Source organism: Carcharhinus amblyrhynchos, chromosome 15 (genome assembly GCF_965287045.1).
Source record: "Carcharhinus amblyrhynchos chromosome 15, sCarAmb.v2.hapA, whole genome shotgun sequence".
Taxonomy (NCBI): domain Eukaryota; kingdom Metazoa; phylum Chordata; class Chondrichthyes; order Carcharhiniformes; family Carcharhinidae; genus Carcharhinus; species Carcharhinus amblyrhynchos.
Genome location: NC_137338.1, coordinates 56,760,926 through 56,783,400, shown reverse-complemented (window position 1 = coordinate 56,783,400; position 22,475 = coordinate 56,760,926). Strand labels below are relative to the sequence as shown.

General features: G+C 41.3%; 1 protein-coding gene across 2 annotated transcripts; it reads right to left on the bottom strand.

Moving 5' to 3' along the window:
• Positions 1 to 14,594: 14,594 nt before the first annotated feature.
• Positions 14,595 to 20,379, bottom strand: smpx (small muscle protein X-linked). Of its 2 annotated transcripts, none has more exons than XM_080203991.1 (4): positions 20,154 to 20,379; positions 18,960 to 19,021; positions 18,698 to 18,784; positions 14,595 to 15,248 (listed from the first exon to the last, which is right to left on the bottom strand). In XM_080203991.1, the coding sequence occupies exons 2-4, from the start codon at positions 18,993 to 18,995 to the stop codon at positions 15,120 to 15,122; spliced, it is 252 nt and encodes an 83-aa protein (XP_080060117.1). In that variant the 5' UTR covers positions 18,996 to 19,021; positions 20,154 to 20,379; the 3' UTR covers positions 14,595 to 15,119. The 2 variants fall into 2 exon arrangements, with proteins under 2 accessions (XP_080060117.1, XP_080060118.1); XM_080203992.1 differs by lacking the exon at positions 20,154 to 20,379 and adding an exon at positions 19,567 to 19,590.
• Positions 20,380 to 22,475: the final 2,096 nt, after the last annotated feature.

The following is a 22,475-nucleotide window of genomic DNA, read 5'->3' as shown; positions in this document are numbered from 1 at the left end:
CCCGAACTGCAGCGGTACAACCTTTTTGTTTTAGAAATTAAATCTTGATGTTTGGCGTTGAATGTCCAGATAGTCCACAAGTGTGCTGAGGTGTTTTTTTTAATGAAATCCCAGCGCTGAATGTCCAGATAGTCCCCAAGTGTGCGGAGGGGCAACCTTTTTGTTTCTAGAAATTAAATCTTGCTGTTTGGCGTTGAATGTCCAGATAGTTCTCAAGTATGCTGAATTGCAGTTTTTGTTTTGTTTTTAAATTAAATCCCGGTGTTTGGCGTTGAAAGTCCCTGACTGTGCAGCGGTGCAATCTTTTTTGATTTAGAAATGCAATCTTGGCGTTGAATGCAGAGGTTTCACTGAATTGACCGCATGTTTGTCCTCTTCCAGCACTTCCCAGCACTTAATTTCAGGCAAATTTTGATCATAATCCGGCTGGCATGTCTCTGTCCAACCTTTCGTTATGCTGTCAGTTTGGGTGGCCCACAGACCAGAATAGAAACAACACATTAGAGAAGCCAGTGTTTAGTTTAGGAAGTCCGCACTCGGGATGTATGTTTTTTTTCCTGCTGTCTCCCCGCCTTCTTGTACACGCTGTTCGCTGGGACCGTGTCAGCGGACAACCTGTAAGAAGTGATTTGTCCATGGGATGAAATGTAGGAGGAGGATCTTCTGCAGAATAAAACACCATCATGGGCCTATGGGGCCGAATGGCCTGCTCCCGTGTGTACATTCTCTGTAATGCAATCCCCAGTCCGGGGATGCTATCATAAATACAAGGAAGAGGGCGCTAATACATGCCATCCTCACACTGGAATAGAAGGTTATAAATAAGCCCTCCACTAAAATTGATTCTGTTCTATTCCAAAGTATTTCTGCACGAATTTTGTTTTACCTTTTCTGAAAGGCCCTTATAATTTACGAGGTCACTCACAGGAAGGTTTGATCTTCCGCGTTGTAAACTCCACTTCCCATTAAGACCTGGTTTGGGATCTCGCTGCTCTCAGACAGGGAAATCTCCTCAATCTGAAATCTCAGATAGTCACTCCGGCACGTAAGGAGGCCATTCGTCCTATCGAGAGTATGCAGGCTCTATGTCCAGCAATCCTGTCAGTCCCATTCTTCCCTGTACTGGTAGAGGGAAGATGTGGAGATGCCGGCTTTGGACTGGGGTAAACACAGTAAGAAGTCGCACAACACCACGTTAAAGTCCAACGCATGCGGTTGGACTTTAACCTGGTGTTGTGAGACTTCTTACTGATACAGGGAGGCAAACTTACTGATTCCTGATCGATTACTCGGCGAACCAAACCTTGTAATTTTGTGCCGGGTCTTTTCACATTAGTAAAACTCCCTGTGGATGCGGTATTTTGCCCCTAAGCACATTTTACCCTTCGCCTCTATCTTTTAACTGTTTCTTGGGCGCACTTTTCCAGGACGCATCTCTAATGAAACAGTAATTAATGAATGGGAAGGTTAAAAAAAAGGTGAAATAAAAAGCACTGGCCAAAAGAAAAATTGCAAATGAATTTGGCCTTGGTAAAAGCTGAGAGGTCCAAATTTTTAAAACCTATCCTTTCCAATATGCAAGTTTTGGCTAACTAAACAAACATGAGAAACAAGTGTAGGTAATTCGGTCGCTGGAGCCTGCTTCAAAAGATCATGGTTGATCTGATTGCAACCTCAATCCTGCATTCTGCTTACCTTTGACTGCTTTGTTAGTCGAGAACCTATCTACGGTTACCCTAAAAGTATTCATTGACCCTGCTCCACCACTTTGGGGAAGCGAATTCCAAAGATTCACGATCCTCTGAGAGAAAATAAATCTCAGCTCTGTCTTACATGGAGGATTATTGTCCCCATGAGAACACTTGCGGACCTTAATGTCTCAACCTTCATTGCAGAAACTACACAAGAAGCCATGACAAAGGTGATGAAATCTCAGATGGTTGCCATGAAGGCCTAGGCTGCTGCTACATGGATGCAGATGCCAGTGCTCAAAAAGGGTTTCAGGATCCCACAACAGCCTGTACTCCAATAGATTATTAAAATTGCTGGTGGCCAACCTAAGGAGCAGTACCGTCCCCACTGTGCTGTCAGCATGACTGTATTCCCACCACAGCCACTCCTTCCCCAATGTCCTTGTTATTGGTTGTAAGCCAGCTAGCCCAGGCTGATGAAGTCCATGCCAAAGTGGTGCATCATGAATCCAGGCCTTCAAGGCTCAGAGTTGCTCAAGGTCGTTCTGCAAGGACATTTGCATCTTCCCCTATTGAAAGTTAATAGCATTCTCCAGTTCTGCTGCAGCCATAAGTACTATATAGGAGCACAAGGCCATACAATAACCCATGGAATACAAGCTATATGGAAATGGATAAGAATAATTAGTTGAGCACTGTAATGGAGTGTTAAGAGTCAGATAATGTTAGTATTGAATGGTTTGTAGTGGCTTATATGCCAGGATTGTTGTCGAGAGGACCTTGGAATTGTGCATCACAGAAGGTTGGTGAAATGTAGAACTGCTGAACACTAGGGATTCGGAGTTTCGTTCAGGAGAGCTGAAATCTCATGATGAGCTAATGGAGAGCATGAATGTGCTGGCTGCCTCCTCCCTTTTTCTTCTCTCCCTGAGCTACTCACTGAAACCATGGTTACAACAGCTGTACCTTCATGGTGGCCAGGATGTGGAAGATGCAAGAGATCACCATGAATCAGGATTTCCACTCCAATGTACACTGACAAACTCCTCCAAAGCAGAAGAGACAACAGAACCTCAGGGCAAAGTCAACTTGCAGTGTGGTTTGCAATGATGTGTAGATGCCGGCATTGGACTGGGTGGGCACAGTAAGAAATCTCACAACATCAGGTTAAAGTCCAACAGGTTTATTTGGAATCACAAGCTTTCGGAGCACTGCTCCTTCATTAGGTGAGATGGGTTCACAAACACGGCGTATATAGATAGAGACACAATTGCAAGATAATGGTTGGAATGCAAGTCTTTACAAGTAAAAGCAAATTACTGCGGATGCTGGAATCTGAAACCAAAAGAGAATTGTCTCATTCTCAATTCCATGCAGCTTGTATTCCATGGGTTATTGTGTAGCTTTGTGCTCTTATGTAGTATACTGGCTGAGAAGGCTACTGACTTTCAATAGGGGAGGATGCAAATCCTCTCCTATTGAAAGCTTTGACAAAGGGTCATCTGGACTCGAAACGTCAGCTCTTTTCTCTCCTTACAGATGCTGCCTGACCTGCTGAGATTTTACAGGTAATCAAGTCTTTACAGGTACAGAGATAGTGTGAGTGGAAAAAGGGATAATCACAAGTTAAAGAGGTGTGAATTGTCTCAAGCCAGGACAGTTAATAAGATTTTGCAAGCCGTGAGCCTCCAATCTTTGGGTAAGTGTTCTCCAAGGCAGCCTTCAAGACACACAACAATGCAGAAGCACTGAGCAGAAACTGCTAGCCAAGTTCTGCATGCGTGAGGACAGCCTCAATGGGGATCTTGAGTTCACATCACACTACATGTAACCCCCACCATTTAGCCTGGGCTTCCAAAATCCTACTAACTGTCCTGCCTTGAGACAATTCACACCTCTTTAACCTGTGATTATCCCTCTTTTTCCACTCACTGTCTGTACCCGCAAAGACTTGATTACCTGTAAAGACATGCATTTGAACCATTACCTTGCAATTGTGCCTCTGATTATATATGCTCTAATGAAGGAACAGAGCTCTGAAAGTTTGTGATTCCAAATAAACCTGTTTGGACTTTAACCTTATGAGATTTCTTACTAGTTTGCAAAAGAGGAAGAAGAAACCACAGGCTGTCAGTCAGGCTTAGATTCTGTCAACATTGCTGTTAGGATCAATGGGGTTACATGAGATCCATTCAAGTGTGAAGGGAAATGAAAATAAACACAGATGGCTGGAGCTTGTTAGAAATCTACTGAGCTGTCAACGGATGTCATTTTCAAGGCACTGCTGGTTGGATTTGTCAGAGATCAAAGGTTTCCATTGGAACTGAGAAGATTTCAAAGATTTCAACTTGTCAGGAAGCTTCAGAAAGTTAAAATCAAAGCTATGTGTATACATTGGGGCTGAAGCTCACACCTGCAGCTTCTGACAGGGAAAAAAGGAAATCTCTGCTGCAGAATGGGGTGCTGCAATGATTTAAACACCTGCCAAGTGAGGAGAGGTTAAAGTTACCGGGCCACTTTGGAATATTCACAGCTGTCGTATAGAATGTTGATCACAGGGCTGTCTGAAATCATGATGCCAGGGGTGATCTTTAGGTCTGCCAGAACTAGAAGGGGTGGACCATCCACAAGACCCCCATCCTAGGGAAGAGTGGCATCGTCAAAACCTTGCCCCTAGCCTGAGCCCAATGAATTCCTGGGACCCTTAAGGGACTCTTCTTCCGCAGCCTGGCAGCAGCAGAAGGACAAATGCCCACTCGACCAACTTCTTTGACCTCCGCCTTGGGGCCTAAGTAGTGTTCCAGGGGGCAGTACTCAGTGACACTGCCAAGGCACTTATCATAGAATCCCTACAGTGCAGAAGGAGGCTATTCAGCTCCTTGAGCCTGCACCAACAGCAATCCCATCCAGGCCCTATCCCCATAATCTCACATTTACCCTCCAAATCTCCCTGAAGCTAAAGGCAATTGAGCATGGCCAATCCATCTAACCCACACATCTTTGGAGTGTGGAAGGAAACCACAGAGCACTCGGAGTAAACTCATGCAGACACAAACTCCATACAGTCAATGAAGACTGGAAGTGAACCCAGGTCCCTGATGCTCTGAAGCAGAAATGCTAACCACTGTGTCACCCTTGACCTGAAAGGAGGCTGAGTAGATGGTCGGAAGGGAAAGGGGTCCGAGTGGGGATCTGAAGGGGAAGGGGGCTAGCTGGGGGGGGGGGTCTAAGGGAGAAGGGGTTCTGAATGGGGGTTCTGTAGGTGAATAGAGATTGAGAAGGAAGGGGGTCTGGAGGGGGGGAGCAGCTGAGAGGGGCGATTGGAAAGGAGAAGCAGGCTGAGTGGGGGATTGGACAAATTGTATGCCTATGTGGTGAGGGGAGGGAGCCTTCCATTGCTGAGGAGTTGGAGGTGCTTCCTGGACCGTCACAGTCCAACATGGCAGGTCCTCACTTGTGAAGATCTGTAGAAAAGCTGATCCCACTAGGGAGGTGTGTGAATAGTATAAAGTATTTGAATTGGTTTCAAACCTGCTAATTATATGTTAAGTGGTCAATTGAATATTTATCTGTTTCTTGCCCACTATGGGCAGGAACCCAATTGGGGCTGGCAGGCTGGGAGCATTGCAATTTTTACCCGATTCTCTGGGCTATTGCGATTTACGCCAGGTAGCGGGACCAGAGAATCTTTCCCAAAAGCTTTGAAGTGAGGCATTAAACTGAAAGCCCAGTCTGCCTCTGCAGGTTGGACATTAAGGGCCCTACAGCAAGATTCAAAGAAGATTGGATTTCTTGGCAAGTATTTCTCCCCCAATCAACACACCATTGAATAGAAAATAACAGGTCATTCATCTTGTTTACTGTTGGTGCAATGCAATGTAGAAATTGAGTATTGTATTTGCATATATAACAATAGTGACATTTCAAAAATAATTAATTGAGTGCATAGTAGAATGGATGTCTAGGGGTGTATAAGGATATAATGAGGAGCTGTGTAAATGCAAGTTGTTCTTCATATAAATTCATCATGAAGAAAGAAGTTCATCTGGAATAATAACAAAAATGAGCATATGACCAACAATGGATTCAATTCTTTTGTACATATTTTATGCAACACTTTGAATTGCAGGTCGAGAAGGGGAATTTTGAGGAATATGAGAGAAATAAGTTGAATGCCTGTGGCAGCAAAATCATGTTCAGCCTCAATTTTGCCAGATGTAGCCACCCAACCCTTGTACTGAGGTATCATAAACAAGCTTCAGACATGAATATCATTAGGTTAAGTGGCTGTTGGCTGTTGGATGTTGGAGTGGCTTCAGTCACAGTTAATTTGAGGAGGCTGCATGCCATGCAATACATCACCTCTTAATTATGCTCATTTGAACTGAGCCAGGTTTATTTGGCAGTGGCTATACACAGAAAGTCATTTAAAGGACACATCAATGCTAAAATAAATTTCCATTAATCATTTCTTGATTGTTTTTCTTCCTTGTTTTGCTGTAACTTGGATTCTTCTGAACCCTTGCACCAAATTGTGATAAATATATTTTGGCCGCAGCATCATGACTTCATTAATAGTTTTCCAATTGAGAATCCCTGTCTAAACTTTTCAAAAGAAGATGATTGATGACACGTCAGAATATAAAATGATGCTTTATGACAATCCCTCAGCACTGACAACCCTACTTGTGGAAAGAGGTGAATACATTTGCTGTGATAGATGATTAGTGTGGCAGAGGTTCCTATTACCCCAGAAAGCAGCCATGGCACCAATAATGTTTGTGAATGCCCAGGTAAACTCTAATACTTCCTCAGAAACACCTCAATGACATGATGCCACATTGTCAGTGGTACTACATGAATGATCAACAGTTAACAAAGCCAGATTGATCAGACCTACCAAAATGCTGTTGATTCTATCTACATGCAAGAGTACCATAGTGGTAATGCTACTAGATTAGTAATCCAGAAGCTCTTGAGACATGAGTTCAAGTCCCATAGTGGCAGCTTGAAGAATTTAATTAATCTGGAATAAAAAGCTTGTTGAAGTAATAGTGCCAAGAAGCTAACAGAGTATCACAGAAAAATGGAGTTTAATGCAAACAAGTATGAGGTATGGCACTTTGGAAGGACGAACCAAGTTAGAACATACAAGATAGATGGTAGGACACTGAAGAGTGCAGTAGAACAAAGGGATCTGGGAATATAGATACATAATTCCCTAAAAGTGGCGTCATGGGTAGACAGGGTCATAAAGAGTGCTTTTGGTAGATTGGCCTTTATAAATCAAAGTATTGAGTATAAGAGTTGGAATGTTATGTGAGGTTGTAAAAGACATTGGTGAGACTGAATTTAGAGTATTGTATGCAGTTTTGGTCACCTAATTAGGAAGGATATTAATAAGGTTGAAAGAGTGCAGAGAAGGTTTACAAGGATGTTGCTGAGTTACAGAGAAAGTTTGAATAGGTTAGGACTTTATTCCCTGGAGTGTAGAAGAATGAGGGGAGATTTGATAGAGGTGTATAAAATTATGATGGGTATAGATAGAGTGAATGCAAGCAAGCTTTTTCCACTGAGACTAGGGGAGAAAAAAAATAGAGGACATGGGTTAAGGGTGAAGGGGGAAAAATTTAAAGGGAATATTGAGGAGGGGCTTCTTCACACAGAGAGTGGTGGGAGTGTGGAATGAGCTGCCAGATGAAGTGGTAAATGTGGGCTCACTTTTAACATTTAAAAAAAACTTGGACAGGTACATGGATGGGAGGGGTGTGGAGGGATATGGTCCAGGTGCAGGTCAGTGAGACTAGGCAGAAAAATGGTTTGGCACAGTCAAGAAGGGCCAAAAGACCTGTTTCTGTGCTGTAATGTCCTCTGGTTCTATGGTTCTAAACCCATCTGGTTCAATAATACCTGCTATCCCTATCTGGTCTGGCCATATGACTCCAGACCCACAGCTACGTGGTTGTCCCTTAATTGCCCTCTTTCACTCAGTTGTATCAAACTACTATAGAAAAGTGACATGAGAATAAAGCCAATCAAACCACTCAGTGCTGACCAAGTCACTGGAAATGACAAAAGTCCATGCTGCAAAATTGGTCAAGTAACAGACTGATATTGTCATACTCTCTGATACATTGTAGCAAATCCCTGGTAAATCCTGTCTACCAGAGGTGGTAGCACAGTGATACATAACCAGGAAGGGTGACACTTTCTGATGATTGCATCATGTTCACCACCATTCTCATACTGAAGCAGTCGTATCTTCATGCATCAAGACCTGGACAACACTCATGCTTCATTAATCATGACACATAGGTGCCATGCAATAACCATCTCCCCTGATGTTAATCCACATTACCATCATTGAATTCTCCCTTATCAACATGCTGGGAGTTACTGTTGACCAGAAATTGAATTGGTCCAGCCGTATAAATACTGTGGTGACACAAGCAGTCAGAGTCCAGGAATTCAATGGCTAATAACATACCTCCTGACTCCCAAATGTTCAAGAAGCCTGATACCATCCAGAACAAAGCAGCCTGCTTGATTGGTACCCCTTCCAGATATACAAAAATGCATAGCAGAAACTTGTCAAGGTTCCTTTGACAGCACCTTCCAAACCTTCAACATCTAACACCGAAACAGACAAGGTAAGGAGATGCTTGGACACACCACCACCTGGAAATTCCCTTCCAAGTCACACATCATCCTGATTTGGAACTCTATTGTAATTTCTCCACTGTTGTAAAACAAAATTATGGAAGTCCCTAACAGCACTGTGGGTGTACTTACACCACATGATTGCAGTGTTTCAAGATGGCAGCTCACCACCACCTTTCCAAAGGCAATAGGGTTGTCAATAAATTCTGGACTAACCAGTGACACCCACATCCTGTGAAAAAATAAATTAAAACAAAGTCCCCAGTGCAGAGTCGTAGAGTGTATGCCATAGGAATATATGAATTAGGAAAAAGAGTAGGCTCTTCTTGCCTACCCTGTCATTTAACATGATCATGGCTGATAATACAACTTCACTTTTCTATCTGCTTCCCATAGCCCTTTATCCACTTTTCATCAGGAACATATCTATTTCTTTCTGAAATCTGTTGATTGATTCTGACTCCACTGCACTTTTGGACAGAAGGTTGCACAGATTCACAACCCTCTGAGAAAAGTAATTCTTCCTCATTTCAGTTTTAAACCTATCTCTTCTGACTCCATATCTATGATCTCTTGTTCTAGACTGCCCCACAAGGGGGAACATTTGGTCAACATCCAATTTATCAATCCCCTTCAGCTTTTTATATACCTCAGTCACAGCCCCCCTCCCTTACCCCTCCAACCCTGTATTCTTCTGAACTACAGCGAGTACAAGTCCAAGCTATCTACCTGCTCCTTGTACAACAGCCCTTTCATCCCTGGAATCAATCTGGTGAAACTTGTACCATTTACAAGATCCACTGTGGCAACTCATCAAGGCTCCTTTATCAGTATCCTTCAAATCGATGGCCTCTACCTTCAAAAAGGATAGGGATGGCAGATAAATGGGAACACCACCAATTGCAAGTTCTCTGCTAAAATCCACACCATCCTAATTGGGAACCAAACTGCCGTTCCTTCATTGTTGCTAGATTAAAAGCCCGGAACTTCTGCCTAACAATGCTGCAGGTGTATCTCACCAGACAGACAGACAGGATCCAAGAAGGCAGCTTGCCACCATCTTGTTAAGAGCAATCAGGGATGGCAATGTGCCATGAACAAGTATTAAAAAAAAAACTGCATCAATCTGGAGACAGTCATGGTAAAATGCCTTCACAGGGCTCAGTTCAGCAGAGACCTAGATACAGATCTGTGCCATCTGCTGAGACTCAGTATTCAGCACCTTTCTGGAAAAGCTAGTCATCATAGTCATTTGTGACCTTCAGTTTGCATTTGATTCTTTGTATGCTTGCTGCTATACTCAGCTATAAGGTGATGTAATCAAGTGGCAGGGTGGAGTAGCTTCTTTGAAAACCTTGTTTGCAACAACACCTCCATGGTCACATATTAAAAAAGGGGTTGGGGGTTGGACTGCCTGAGCTTTGCATTTTCTTTTCCTTCATTTTATGTGTTGATTCTAAGTCCTCCACTTTTGCTTGGTATATTGAAACTTGTCCAAAACTGCAGTTAGAGATGCGCTCTGTGCTCACCTTGAAGAATTGGATGCAAACAGTACATTTCCACTTAAACCTATCTGAAACTTAATTCTCATAAATCGGTTTTAATCTCCACCCTTATCAGAAAAGCTCAGCTGCTTCAGAGTGCTGATAATTTTATGGTTTATAGATTCTCAAATTCCTTCATAAATGTGATCTAAAGTAGCTAATGTTCCAGTCCAGTTCCAACAAAGTTTCATCAGTCGTGTATAATGTCAGACACTGGTCTGCAATCACTAAACCTGGGTTTCAGTCCAGCCTTCTGATGTTAACCCTGGTTTTGATCTCCCATGTAAGCTCAAATGGTAAATGCTCAGCCTGGTGAGGTACTGATCTACACAGAAATAAAAAAAAATCTATGGTTGACTCTCCAGTCTATGCTTCCTTCAGTGTATGTTTTGTCAGTATCCAAGCATGTCTGTTTTCCTTCATAAGTATGCATGTACATGCTATCATACACACAGACAAACTAAAAGTGGGAGTAAGCCACTTAGTCTCTTAAATCTTCATCATTCATTAAGATCATGGCTGATCTGATTATAATCACAACACCATTTTCCTGCCTACTCTCGATAATCTTTAATCCCTCTTGTTAATCAAGAACCTATCTAGATCTGCCTTTTACATATGCAAAATTTTGCTTCCACTATCACTTGAGGAAGAAAATTCCAGAGACATGACAGTCCGAGAGAAAAAAATTCTCATCTCCATCTTAAATGAGCAACCCCTTATTTTTAAAGTGACTCATAGTTCTAGATTCTCTGACAAGAAGAAACAGCTTCTCTACATACACCCTGTCAATACCCCTCAGGATCTTAAAGGTTTTATCACATCACCTCTTAGTGTCCAAACTCTATTGTGCCCTTCAAAGTCAGCCTTTGCACTATATGTACATGTATATGACAATATACCTGTGCCTGATTGTAAATATCACTGGTCTGGCCGATTTTGTGACTCCAGACCCAACCAATATGGTTGACTCTTAAATGCCCTTAGCGATAAACAATAAGTGCTGACCTTGCCAGTAACACCTACATCCCATGAACGAATAAAAAAAAATACAAAGTGGTCATGGGTTAGACCACTTAAAAAAGTAAACGAAGCCAGGCAAATTGCATACCAAATAGATGTCTGAAGGAACAAAAATATTTTTACCCATAGACATTTAAAATGTTTTTGACTTGCCATTTTTCACTTCCCTCCTGAAGTATTGGTTCATCACTGAAGTGCAGTTCGGTGAATGATGATCACTCTATACTATCTAACCTTTATTCGTGTGTCAATAATGACAATGGGTCCAGCAGCCGATCTGACATAGTGGAGGGGTGAATGGAGACAACATGTATAATTCAGAACTTTTTGTCACTCAATGTTCACCTAAGTGTCATTGGATAACAATCAAAAAAGGAACTCAGCAAAAACTGTGATCAAACCAAATTACTTCCCTGGTCCCCCCACAATTCAGCAGGTAAACTCACTATGGTCAGTAGGGTATAAATTTGTTTTAGACAGCATTGCAAAAAAGGTGATCATAATCTGACTCCTGCACACTTTCATTCCAGTGACTGCATTTTTGGACCTGACAGGGTCTAAGGATTACATTACATAAGAGACATCTGAAAAAAATGAAAGCTCAGAGTGAATTACAAAAAAGATAAAATCAGGAAATCTCTAACAAGCAATCAGCAAAATTTCAATGAAGATCTCATTATTCACTCATTAAGTTTTATAATTAATTCATTAACTACATTTATTTAAGAAGCTATTTATTACATTTTAGTATCATGTTACTGATTTACTTCATTAAGTTATTCACTATATTTAAAATCCCCTATATTAACTACATTTTAGAATTCAGTGAGTTTTTCATTGCAATTATTAATGATATTTCTGTTTCAATTTATGAATATATGATTTCAGATCTGTTATAATAAACCCATACATTTTATAAATGAGCAATGGGAGATTATTTAGTTCTAATAAATTTTGTAGTTATAATGTAATTAACTGTGCACAGGTGTAACCATTTAAAAAGATAGCTTTATAACATAATTTCAAAGGGGAGGTGAATTTTCCAAAGTTTCTGTATGTTATTGTATAAGAATGTCATTTTTAATTTGTTCATAGACAATAAGATGAGAGTTTATGTAAAAATACAAACAGTTGAACAGATAGCTATTGACTAATGCAATTAGTGTTGAGTATTTACCCCAATCAAAATTTTCCCCAAGTTCACAATGGCATAAATTCTACTTAGATATAATACAATATAAGTGATAGTAAATCAGCAACTCATTTTGCACCCCCATTTACCACAATGGTAAAGAAAATTGAATTGACTGTAAAATATGCAATTCATGATCACCTTTTTTGCAATGCCGTCCAAAACAAATTTATACCCTACTGAACCCAGTAAGTTTACCTGCTGAATTGTGGGGGGACCAGGGAAGTAATCTGGTTTGTTCACAATTTTTGCTGAGTTCCTTTTTTGATTGTTATCCAATGACACTCAGGTGAACATTGAGTGACAAAAAGATCTGAATTATACATGTTGTCTCCATTCACCCCTCCACTATGTCAGATAGGCTGCTGGACCCATTGTCGTTATTGACACACGAATAAAGGTTAGATAGTGATCATCATTCACCGAACTGCACTTCAGTGATGAACCAATGCTTCAGGAGGGAAGTGAAAAATGGCAAGTCAAAAATATTTTAAATGTCTATGGGTAAAAATGTTTTTGTTCCTTCAGACATCTATTTGATATGCAATTTGCCTGGCTTTGTTTACTTTTTTAAGTGACCTAACCCATGACCACTTTGTATTTTTTATTATTCATTCATGGGATGTGGGTGTTACTGGCTAGGTCAACATTCATTGTTTATCACTGAGGGCATTTAAGAGTCAACCTATTGCTTGGGTCTGGAGTCACAAAATCAGCCAGACCGGTGATGGTCAGTGAGATTTTCTATAAGGCCATTAGTGAATCAGTTGGGTCTTTATGACAAATCAACAATGGTTTCATAGTCATCATTAAATGTTTAATTCCAGATTTTTATTGAATTCAAATTTCACCATTTGCTGTGTTGGGATTCAAACTCACGCTCCCAAAGCATTACCCTGGGTCTCTAGAATTCTCATCCAGCAACAATATCACTACATCACTACCTCCCTACGGTAACGTTTGTCATATATGATGTATCAAAGCATAGAGTTATTTAGAGAGTTATAACAGTCTATATGGATGTGTTCAACTGTATTGAATCCTGGTACTGGACTGTCTTAAACTATTTTCCATATAAATCAGGGACTACACTTCAAAAGTAATTCAGTGGTTGTAAAATGCTTAGGGATGTTCCGAGCTTGTGGAAGGCAGTATATAAATGCAAATATACATTTTTCACCATTTTGGTTGCAGTAAAGTTTGAAACATGTTACATTCACACCAGGGCACCTCTGAGACAGATGTCTCAAAAATGTAAAGAATTAACCTGATATACTTTTCTTACCGATGACAGCTGATTTTACCGAAACTGAATCAGAGAGGGCAAGGAAACTTGTGATTTCCTTATTACATTATGAAAAATAGCCGACAAGTAAAGTCGCTCGCGGCTGGAATTATGCCACCCCGCCCACCACGGGAATCAGAACAGGCAAGGAGTAGACAATGGAAAGGTCCATTGACCTCGGGTGGGATTTTACACTTTCGGGAAGAGCGAGGGCATAAACTCCCATCCATTTCAAGCTCTCTTTCAGATGACTTTATTTTTCATAGTTTGCCTTCATCAGATAAAAATGTAATTTAAAATTATTTAATAAACTCAAACATTCATTTCTTGGGCAGATAAATATGCTCCTTGAAATATTGCTGCTACATTTCATCCAATGATCTATTCACCAAAATTATGTATTGCCTTTTGCAAAGTTTAAACACAAACACAAGGGGCTATTCCACCCTCACTTGTTTCCAGAAAAGGACATTCCTTCCCAGAGTGCCTCTTGAACATACGGGCTTCTCACCTTTACAGAAATGCCTCTTAAGGCTTGTGCTATATAAACACCAATGAGTAATCAACAAGATGCCTTGAAACATAGGCTGCCAGTAAAATTCAGTAGGCTGTAAAATAAGCATTAGTCGAACAGATACTGGCATACACACCAACCAGTACCTCCAGGCTTCACAGAAATATTTTTTCACTTACCTTTTATTGAGCCACTCTCTCTTAAGCTGGTACAATTCAGTAGAACATGCACAACCCACACTCTGCCTTGTTGTCCATCAAAGTTGCATCAGGATCCTATGTACTTCCAGGATTTGTATAGTTATGAGGGTCCTGACTGCTCCGAGCCAGCATTAGGATCATCTAGGGAAGGTCCCAGTAAATAGTGAGGCAGAGTGGAACAGGGAAGTATCACCTGTGCAATTCTAACTCAGCTTGTGCGTAGTTTCTGCATGGGAGGCCATGTTAAAATCAGCCTCTAATCTCTAACAGAGTTCGGAAAGCTCCTAGTTCTCTAACACTAATGACCTGTGGTGTGGGATGGTTATTTTATGATTACTAGAACAGTTCATGTCCTTAAATAGATGTCACAGTCATGATATGAAATAATCCCAATAATCACACTGGTGATGATGTGTTTAGGATGTCTCGTAACATGAACTGCGTCCACACTCACCACATTGAATAAATGGAAATGTAAGTAGGAGTTGGGCTTTGAGCACAGTGTTTATTGCTGTGCCATATTCATTAGGTTTGCTTCCAAGAAATAAATTTTGGATGAGAACTCAGTCCATAACTGACAACTTTTTCTGAAACTACATTTTATAACAGCATAGGAAGACAGTGCAATGTTTTAACATCCTTAATTAAAACATTCAGTTATTTAATGCCCACACATTTTAATAATATATGATTTATCAAACAGTAAAGTTTTCAGTTTAACAAGACTTCTAGTTTAATAAATTGTAATTATTTTATAATATAATATTTTATAATTACATTCTTAAGAAAACAGTATGAGTGGCAGGCAAAAACTGATATTACAGTACTGGAGATTAACAGTAGCAAAGGAAATGTTTTGTACAAATCATTGGTTCATCCTATCAAAGCTGGAAAATCTGTATAAAATGTTGGGCTATGTGAGTTGCCCATTGCCATTCTGCATAAGCCGTATTGGCTCAAACTGAAAGTCAATTGTAATAGACATTTCTGAAGCTGAGACCATATCTCTCTTACTCAACCTTGGGGACAAATTTAAGGTCACTCTTGGCATCCTGAAGTTGCTTGAGGTTGACTGCCGGTCCTGGTAACTTCACTGCTCCAGGCAATTCTTTCTTTTCCTCTGATTTACTGCAAGCCCCCTGTATCAAATGAAACCATTACCAAACTTCAAAAAAGAATACAGTGTTACCTTACCCCACATCCTGTTTCGTTCTGGTTTAAATGTCAATCCACAAACAATGCTTACATTCCAGCTTTGCTGCATTGATAGTGCCCTCATCACTGAAGATTGTGAATTCAAGGCTTTGCATCCTGGAATAGTGTGAGGCTCAGTGGAAGAATTCCCACCCTCTGTCCCAGCAAGTGCCACTCCAGATATAAAAAATCTGAACACAAAATCTAACCTGATAATCCGAAGCAGAAGTGAGAGAGTTGTGAACTACCAGAGATGCATTTTTTGGATGAGGTGAGTTCTTCTAGCACTGTTTCAAAGAAGAAATGGGGACTATTTCCCAGGGGGTAATATTCATCCCTCAACTCACATCACTAAAGATGGTTTAGCCCATTCACCACCAGATCTGGTTGATCCACATAAAGTATTATCAAGTCACACACTCACTTGCCAAAACTGCTCAGTATTGCGGACTATCCTGGAATGCAAAAATAAGCCTGGATTGCTTTGCCATACTGTTTTCTTAAACTTCTTTCGCCTGTTCCATTCTCACCTTGAACAATGAGTACTATGAGTTTGTGGATTTCTTGGTCACTAAAATTGAGACCAGCCAATCAGTTGTCTCTGCCACCTCCCTACCTTTCCACTGGGGTAAACATCTCCAAGGTTTCATCTTCTCCTAGCCCTGATCTTGCTCCTTTATCTAGTGTCACCTTTCATGACCTCTCTGAGACCATCTTGTTCATGAGATTGACATTCTTATCCTTTGACCATACACTCACTAAACTGACGACCATCCAATTTCTCATCCTGCTCCTGTCCTTCCAGGCTACTATGTTAGCATGTTAGACATTATTAACAATTTCTTCTCCTCAGGTACTGATTCCCTCTCATGAAAATCTGTAGTCATCAACTTAGGTTTTCCTGACAACCCCCTCTGGCACTGCAAACTTTGACTTCCCGTTCCTCTCCAAAGTCCTTCAACTTTCAAATCCACAGGCATCATTCCTGGAGTTAATTTCCTCCAATCAGATTCTTGCTGTGCCACAATGTCAAGATGGCTCTTATTAAAGGCACAAAAAATATTTTATGCGGCTGAGATAAAGATAACCTATCCTTCCTTATCTGTCTGCAGCTTTTGAAATGGTTGACCACTTCATCATCCTGCTTGAATGATTCCTCACTGTTGTTCAGCTAGATGGGACTACACTTGCCTGCTTCTAATCTTATCTGTCTAATCCTAGTCAGAGAATCACCCACTTTGGCTATTCTTCCCACTCCCACACAATTATATCTGATGACCACCAAGAATCATTCCTTATCCCTCTCTGATCTCCCATTCATGAACTGCTCCTTGGCAACATCATTCAAAAACACAATGTCAAGCATGTACACTGATGACACACAATTCTAGCTCACGACCACCTCGCTTGACCTTTCCACTGTCCACATAATCAGATTGCTTATCCTAAATCCAGTATTGGATGACCATAAATTTCCTCCAACTATCTATATTCTCACCACAAACTTTACTTCAGCCAATGGCTCTATCATTTCCCTGTCAACTGGCTGAAGATCGACCAGACTGTTCACAACCCCTTGGTGTCATAATTGACCCCAAGATGAGCATCCAACCACATAGCCACACCATCACTGACTACCTATTTTCATCTCTTTCACAGTGCTCAACTCTGTCCTGCCTCAGCCCATCTGCTGTTGAAACCCTCATCATGCCTTTGTTGCCTCTACAGTTTGATTGTCCCAGTGCACTCCTGGCTGACCACACCCTGCCATCACCGCCCCCCCCCCAACCTCAATGTTCTGCTCTCCATAAACACAAAGTCATTCAATATGTTGCTGCCCATGACTTAATTTGTATCAAGTCCTGTTATCCATCACTGGTGTTTGCTGACCTACATTGGCTCCCAGTTGAATAATGTCTCAACTTTAAAAGTCTCATACTTGTTTTCAAATCCCGCCATGGCTTTTCCCTGCCGCAATCTGTAATCTCCTCCAGCCCCACAACCCTCGAAGATATCTGCTCTCTTAGTTAAGTTTGACCTCTTGAACATTCCTAATTTTGATTGCTCCGCCATTGGTGGCCATTCCTTCAACGGCCAAGGTTCTACTGGAATCCCTGCCCTAAAGATTACTGCCTCTCTACCTCCCTTTCCTCGTTAAAAATGTTCCTGAAAACTTATATCATTAACCAAGCTATTGATAATCTGCTATAATATCTCTTCATGTGGCGTATTGTTAACTTTTATGATAGTCTTGTGAAACAAATTGGGACATTTTATTACATTAAAGATAATATATAATACAAGCTTTTGGTAAAACAGACTGTCTGATCGCTGTTTGTGAGAACTTGCAATCAGCAAATTGCCTGCCATGTTTCCTGTGTTATAGTAATGATAATTCTTTAAAAGTATCTCACAGGCTGGAAAGCAGTTTGAGCCATTCTAAGGCCATGAACTGCACTTTATAAATGCATGTCTTTCTTTCCTGTACTGGTGCACAAGTTCTCTGAAAGGATGTTTCATTCTGTAAACTGTAGCAACTTCTTTTCTGAACGTATACAGGACAGTATTTTGCAAAGGGATGAGGTTTTCCTGACAACAGCCCAGTGAGGTTACACACATTAAAATTGTTGATTAAAAAGAAGGCTTTGTTCAATCCAGGTGTGCATAGTTCCATGTTCTCTCACACTAGTGAATAATAGTGAGGTCAAATCTTCTATTATATTTTATTTCTTGGCATTGTTTTAGCAGTTCTGGGTAATTCTGAAACACACCATCTTTTACCACTTTTTAGCTATTGGTATAGTTCCACAGTAGTCATCAGTATTGCTCACTTATAGCATACTTACCTCTTAGTTGTGGGTTTTGAATTTTGAGCACAAAATGTAGGCTGACAAAATGGAGCTGCATTGAGGGTGTCCTGCACTGTCAGAGATTCTGTCATTTGGTTGGTATGGGGGTCCTGTCTCACCTCTCAGTTGGATGTTAAAGATCTCATAGACCCATAGGAGGAAGACTATGGAATTCTTCCCCAGTGTTCTAGCTCATTATTATCCATGAACCATTATCAATAAAAACAGATTATCTGATCATTGTCACATTGCTGCTTGTGGGACCTTGCTGCTTGCAAAATGGCTATAGTGTTTGCTACATTACAATAGTACAACACTTCAAAAAGGAATACTTATTTAGCTGTAAAGTGTGTTGGGGAGTCCTGAACTCATGGAAGGAGTTAAAGAAATATACAAGCTAACAAAGCTTTACAGTTTGCACTCATCAGGACATATTCAAAGAATACCAACTGTAAAGGGAACAACAGTTTATACTGCATAAGAAGGGAGTAATGATTAATTGGCAAGTAGACTTTTTGTTTTATTTTCTTCACTTTCTCACTCACCACATCAGGTTCTGAGACACACTCTTTTCTTTTACTGGGATGTCCAGCTCCAGGCAGAAAGGCTCCCATGGGGATGTTTATGTTAGCCTGCAATTGGATCAGATAAAACAACCTGTTAACATCCAGTGGCAATTGTGCCAGTCAATGATGACCCCGGATGAGACAGCAAAAGATAGGGTAGTCATAATGCCATCTCCCTCCTCTGGACACAGAACACCTAACAATATACCAACTTCCAAGTTCTAAGTAATATTCTTCTCACCTGAATAGATTTGACATTGGAGCTTCGTTTGGACATTGTGTAGAGGGAAGCTTGATTTCCCGCTAGAAACGAGAAAAGGCAATTAAATCCAAACATCCAGAATATGGAAGAAGTACAGTACAGAGCCGAAATGAACTCTTATCTATCGCTTTAGCATCGTTAATGGCCGCTCTCAGGATAATCTTTCAGTGTCCATTTCAATGTTGCCTAGATACCTCTTACAGGGACACAGAACATAAACATTTGAGCCTCTCTCCGTTTGCTCAGATCTGAGTGAATCTTTAATAGACACTAAAATGATATTCTTAGTACTGTCTGAAAACATTTGAAAAACATGTTTTCCCTTATATAAACCTGATATCCAACGAACTAAAGCTAGACATATTAGATATTCCTGCTGCAAGGATTACGTGTTATTTCAAAATATAACTTATAAGAGAGAGGGAACAAATTCTATGGCAGTTCACAACCAGCGAATATGGTGTACCACTAAAATCTCAACCAGATGAGGTGGGATAATATTATCCTTTGGATGGCATTTATTGAAATATAGGAATGTACAATGCAAAAGAAAACTGCTGTAGACATCCCCACAGTTAACTCTCACTGAATACTGAATCCCAGTATTCACGATCCTCGTGTTAACATCCTGGGACACTGTGCACAGGGCCAGGGGCTGCTTGATGCTCACGGTATTAACAACAGGGGAATCATCTCCTAAGAATAAGCATTGGAGGCTGGAGCGGATTGCATGTGGGTGAGTCACGACACCAATGTTTGTAAATTGCGGCAGCCTGGCAGGCTGTTCCAGAAAGAGAGAGAGGGTCAGTGCTGCTGAAAGGTCAATATGGCTTTCTTAGGACAGTCACGTCACAGTCACCGGACTGAACCTGGCTCTTTCACTATCTCCGAGCCCTTGTCCAACTCCGAGAAGTAAATCAGGCCAACAAAGCCAGAGCTACAAAGGGTCACCTTTCTAATTGCAGCTCTCCAAATGGAGTGGGCCTTTGGAACAGTGTCATATCACTTTCTCCTTGAGCTGTGTGAGACTCCTCATTTCACTCCCACCTCCACCACCAAACACACACATACCCAAGCGGGACAATAATCCGCTCGGTTTGTTCAACTCCTCAAACATGCCACTGGATTCCCGACCATAGCACTAGACAACAGCAAAACTTTTAAGATTCTTACCTGTAACTGGCGGATGCTCTTGTTTTTAAAGACTGCTGCAGGCTTTTATTTTCTGTTTATTATCCCAAGCCAACAGGTGGGATGTTGGATGTTATTTCTCGGCCTTGGCGGAGTTAGAGGTTGAAATGATTGAGGTGTTTTTTGGGGACAGGGCAGAAGTCGATCGAAGGAGATAGTTGGGACTGTGCATCAGTTTAGTTTGGAGACAGCTTGTGAAAAGATTCCTGACGTGGCTGACAGTTGTTCCAACTAAAAATAGCGCCTGATAGGCACAGGCTGATTTTTTCCATGTTAGCATTTGCCCTTTTAACTGGGAGGGTCAAATGTGCATGGGTCAAACACCAATAAGGTAGGTCACACCAGGAGGTCATCGTATCATCAAACCTTGCCTATTTAAAACGAGTTTTTCTATAAAGAGTTCCTAACATTGAAATCCAACTCGGTCCAAGATTGCCCTTTTTCATACCGGGAACTGCCAGGAATGCTTTGAACAATTATAGCTACCCACACAGAATACAGGATTTCTGCTTAATTATTTCTGTTGTTTCATTATAAATATATAGCTCTGTTTTCAGTCTGGGGTGAGATTGAAAAATAATAGAATTAGGATAACGACTTGTGAAAGTGATCCTGTCAGTAAGAAATATAGGCAATATATACTTGAATGTTTCAAATAGTCCTCAGCAGATATTGCAACACGCGATTGTTCTGACCTACTGTCAAGGTTATTGGCACCTGTGTTAGAGGGAAGCTTTAAAGAGACCATGGACGCTTGGTGTGCTGTGCCAGTCATATACTGTTCTCCCTTGACACATCCACTCACAAAGTTCATAACAGCTGTTACATTGTATTGTTTTACATTAGCAGAGAATTTCTTGTTGCTCCATAAGGAGTATGAATATTATAGCTTTGTCTTCTTATCGCACGCCTTATCAGCGACATGCCCATTCCTTGTTATTTCTTGTTCAGACTGGCCCCTGTGCTCATTAACTTAAAAGACTGGAAAGAATATGAAGAACATCAAAGGATGACAAAAAGATCGGTAGGAAGGGAAAAACTAAAGTATGGGGGAAAAGTACTAGCCAGTAATATAAAGACAAGACACCATGGGTATCTATGGATATTTAAATAAGAGTTAACAAAGTGCATATTGGTCCTATAAAAAGCATGTATAGGGAATAGGTAATGGAAAGTAGGAACAAAATAACACTGATGGCATTCTTGGACGCATGCATCTCTTTCAAGGACAGTCACCTCAGCATCTCACGGCCCACAGATAACCTCACGATGCTCCACTTCTCCAGCTTCCACCCTAAACACATTAAAGAAGCCATCCCCTACGGACAAACCCTGCATATACACAGGATCTGCTCAGATGAGGAGGATCGTGACAGACACCTCCAGGTGCTGAAAGATGCCCTCATAAGAACAGGATATGGCGCTCAACTCATTGATCAACAGTTCTGACGCACCACAGCGAAAAACCGCACCGACCTCCTCAGAAGACAAACACGGGACATGGTGGACAGAGTACCCTTCGTCATCCAGTACTTCCCCGGAGCGGACATCTTCTCCGGAGTCTTCGACACATCATTGATGAAGACGAATATCTCGCCAGGGCCATCCCCACACCCCCACTTCTTGCCTTCAAACAACCGCACAACCTCAAACAGACCGTTGTTCGCAGCAAACTACCCAGCCTTCAGGAGAATGGTGACCACAACACCACACAACCCTGCCACAGCAACCTCTGCAAGACATGCCGGATCATCGACATGGATGACATCATCTCACATGTGAACACCATCCACCAGGTACACAGCACATACTCTTGCAACTCGGCCAACATTGTCTACCTAATACACTGCAGGAAAGGATGTCCCAAAGCATGGTACATTGGGGAGACCATGTAGATGCTACGACAATGGATGAATGAACATCGCTCAACAATCACCAGACAAGACTGTTCCCTCCCTGTTGGCGAAGACTTCAGTGGTCACTGGCATTCGGTCTCTGATCTTTGGGTAAGCATTCTTCAAGGCAGCCTTCACGACACATGACAGCGCAGAGTCGCTGAGCAGAGACTGATAGCCAAGTTCCGCACACGTAAGGACGGCCTCAACCGGGATCTGGGGTTCATGTCGCACTATCTGTAACCCCCATGACTTGCCTGGGTTTGTAAAATCTCACTAACTGTCCTGTCTGGAGACAATACACATCTCTTTAACCTATGCTAATGCTATCTCCACTCACATTGTCTGCATCTTTAAGACTTGAATAGCAGGTTAGCTGCAAAGACTTGCATTCTAATCAGTATTCTGT